Here is a 2,500-nt window from a genome sequence, read left to right as displayed (position 1 = left end):
GCGTTCGACATAGAATCTGGTCGGCAATAAAGTGGGTATAGAATAGACATAATGATGCCAATGATGATTGTAAAAGAGAGAGAGCAAAACGAAAGACGTGTAGAGCAATCACCAGATCGAGCGGCACTTGCTGTATGGGCGCAAGGATGGAAGGGAGCGCAGGGTGAGCCAGCATGGGCGCGGGCGTCGTCGAGGGCGTGGTGGTGGGTGTACCGGCGGGTGTGGGCGTAGGCGTTGGTCGCTCCTGCTTGACGAGCGTCGGGCCTCGAACGACCCCGCCCTCTGCCGTCCAGATGTCCGGAACACAACACAATTCTGGAAAAAAGACTGCGAATGAGGGACAAGGGAAGCAGAACAACGGGTAAGGAGCAAAAAGATGAAGAATAAAAATCACGAATAAAAAAATACCAAAGCATTAGGGACATGGGGTGGAGAATAATAAGAAATAAAGAATGAAGAATGGAGACAAAGGAATGAGGGATAAAAAATGCCGAGGTAAGATGGGCAATACATAGAGAATAAGAACAGCGAATAGATATGAGATGAAATGATATACAGAAGTAAAAGCTAACTAAAACTAACTCTTGAAAACCATATGACGGTAGAGTACCAGTTCATTTTCATTGTATTTTTTCTCTGTTGTCTTTTTCATATTGATTTGTTCATACGAAACCGATTTCCAAAGGAAAAAGAGTGTGCTTTGCCTACAATGTGGAATGATAAATCAATGTCAGAAATAGTGCTTACATTTCTTTATAACAACAAAACACGAATTCTGTTTTCACTGTTTTCATCATATACACGCACGCACGCGCGCGCTCGCACACACACACACACACACACACACACACACACACACACACACACACACACACACACACACACACACACACACACGCACGCATAGACATACATATGTATATATATATATATATATATATATATATATATATATATATATATATGTATATATGCATATATACACATGTGTGTATATTTATATACACACATCTATATCTATATCTGCATATCTAAATCTCTATATCTATCTTTCTGTATAGGTGTGTATGTCTGTGTGCGCGCACATTCACTTATGTCAAAGAGACAAATGTCAGCCAGACAGGCAATCATAGAAATTGGTGTTGTACGTAAAATCATAAGTATCAGGGATGAAATATCCGGGATACAGCTTGCTACCGGGCAGGGTGTGCCGAAGGGAACACCCTGAGGTCCAAAAGAAAAATATGAAGATAACATCAGATATATAACAATGTAAGTACTGCCACAGTGACAGGAAAGGCGAAGGAGAGGGAGAGTTGGATGTTTCTATCGACCAAACGCTCAAGCCTATACATGATGATGGCCCATGTATGCACAAGTACCAGTGTACATACACATGTGTATGTACAAACACATGAGTGCGTATACCCACGCAAGCATAAAAGGAAAGCGTAAGAATTGCACCAAATATAGATGCACTTTTGGTAATGGACACCAAACTAGAACAATTAGAAATTACAAGCGACTATATAACTCCAAATGTAGTAATCACTGCTGTTATTGTTGTACTTTTCGAATATATATCAGATCTACTGTAGATGTAAGCCATCGATAGCATGAGTAATTTTACCGCAATTTCACATAGAAAAAACAACTTTTTGCAGGCGACATTTGATTAATGGAGGACAAAGGAATAGTAATGATGACAATAATGATGAAATATTGAAGTCGATGCCCTGCTACAAATTACTAGCTTATTCTGTAACGCGTATTCTTTATAAGCAGTGAATATGTGCTTACACATATCCATGTTAACAATCATTTCCACAAACCCATGTGTTTGTATTTTGTTGTTTTTCCCTCTAGACACTGTATATTATTTTTATTTTTTAAAATTAGTGCAATGTTAATTTTGCTTTCGAGGAATAAACACTCCAGCTGCAATTTAGAAGCCTCTACATTAATGTAAGAACCTTCTACTTTTTCTTGTACATATATGCGCACACGCACACACACACATATATGTATATAATATATATATATATATATATATATATATATATATATATATATATATATACATATATATATATGTATATATATATATATGTATACATATATATATATATATATATATATACATATATATATATGTATATATATATATATATATATATATATATATATATATATATATATGTATATATATATATATATATATATATATATATATATATATATATATATATATATATATATATATATATATATATATATATGCGCGCGTTTGTGTGTGTGTGTAAATGGCTCTGAAAATTTATAAGGTGTTGATAAAATTACAATTTTTTATAGAAAACGAAATACTTGTTTGGCAACATTTGTTGAGTTATTTTTCAAACATCAAATGGCGTAGGATTGCGACCGGTGGGTCGAACAGTAATTTGTCTAGACAGTCTATCATGTTCAGAAATATTTTTGGTAATTTTCCGTTTTGTTACAG

General features: G+C 35.0%; 1 protein-coding gene across 1 annotated transcript in view; it reads right to left on the bottom strand.

The window, feature by feature from the left end:
- LOC113808627 (protein tramtrack, alpha isoform) overlaps positions 1-2,500 on the bottom strand; it is a 130,322-nt gene that overhangs the window by 6,609 nt on the left and 121,213 nt on the right. Inside the window, exon 6 of the mRNA XM_070129009.1 lies at positions 113-315. Coding sequence (XP_069985110.1) covers positions 113-315 — 203 coding nt within the window. The remainder of the gene's footprint in view (positions 1-112; positions 316-2,500) is intronic.

This window comes from Penaeus vannamei, chromosome 13 (assembly GCF_042767895.1).
Source record: "Penaeus vannamei isolate JL-2024 chromosome 13, ASM4276789v1, whole genome shotgun sequence".
Classification (NCBI taxonomy): domain Eukaryota; kingdom Metazoa; phylum Arthropoda; class Malacostraca; order Decapoda; family Penaeidae; genus Penaeus; species Penaeus vannamei.
The sequence above is the reverse complement of the archived record's forward strand: the minus strand, read 5'-3'. Positions and strand labels throughout refer to the sequence as shown.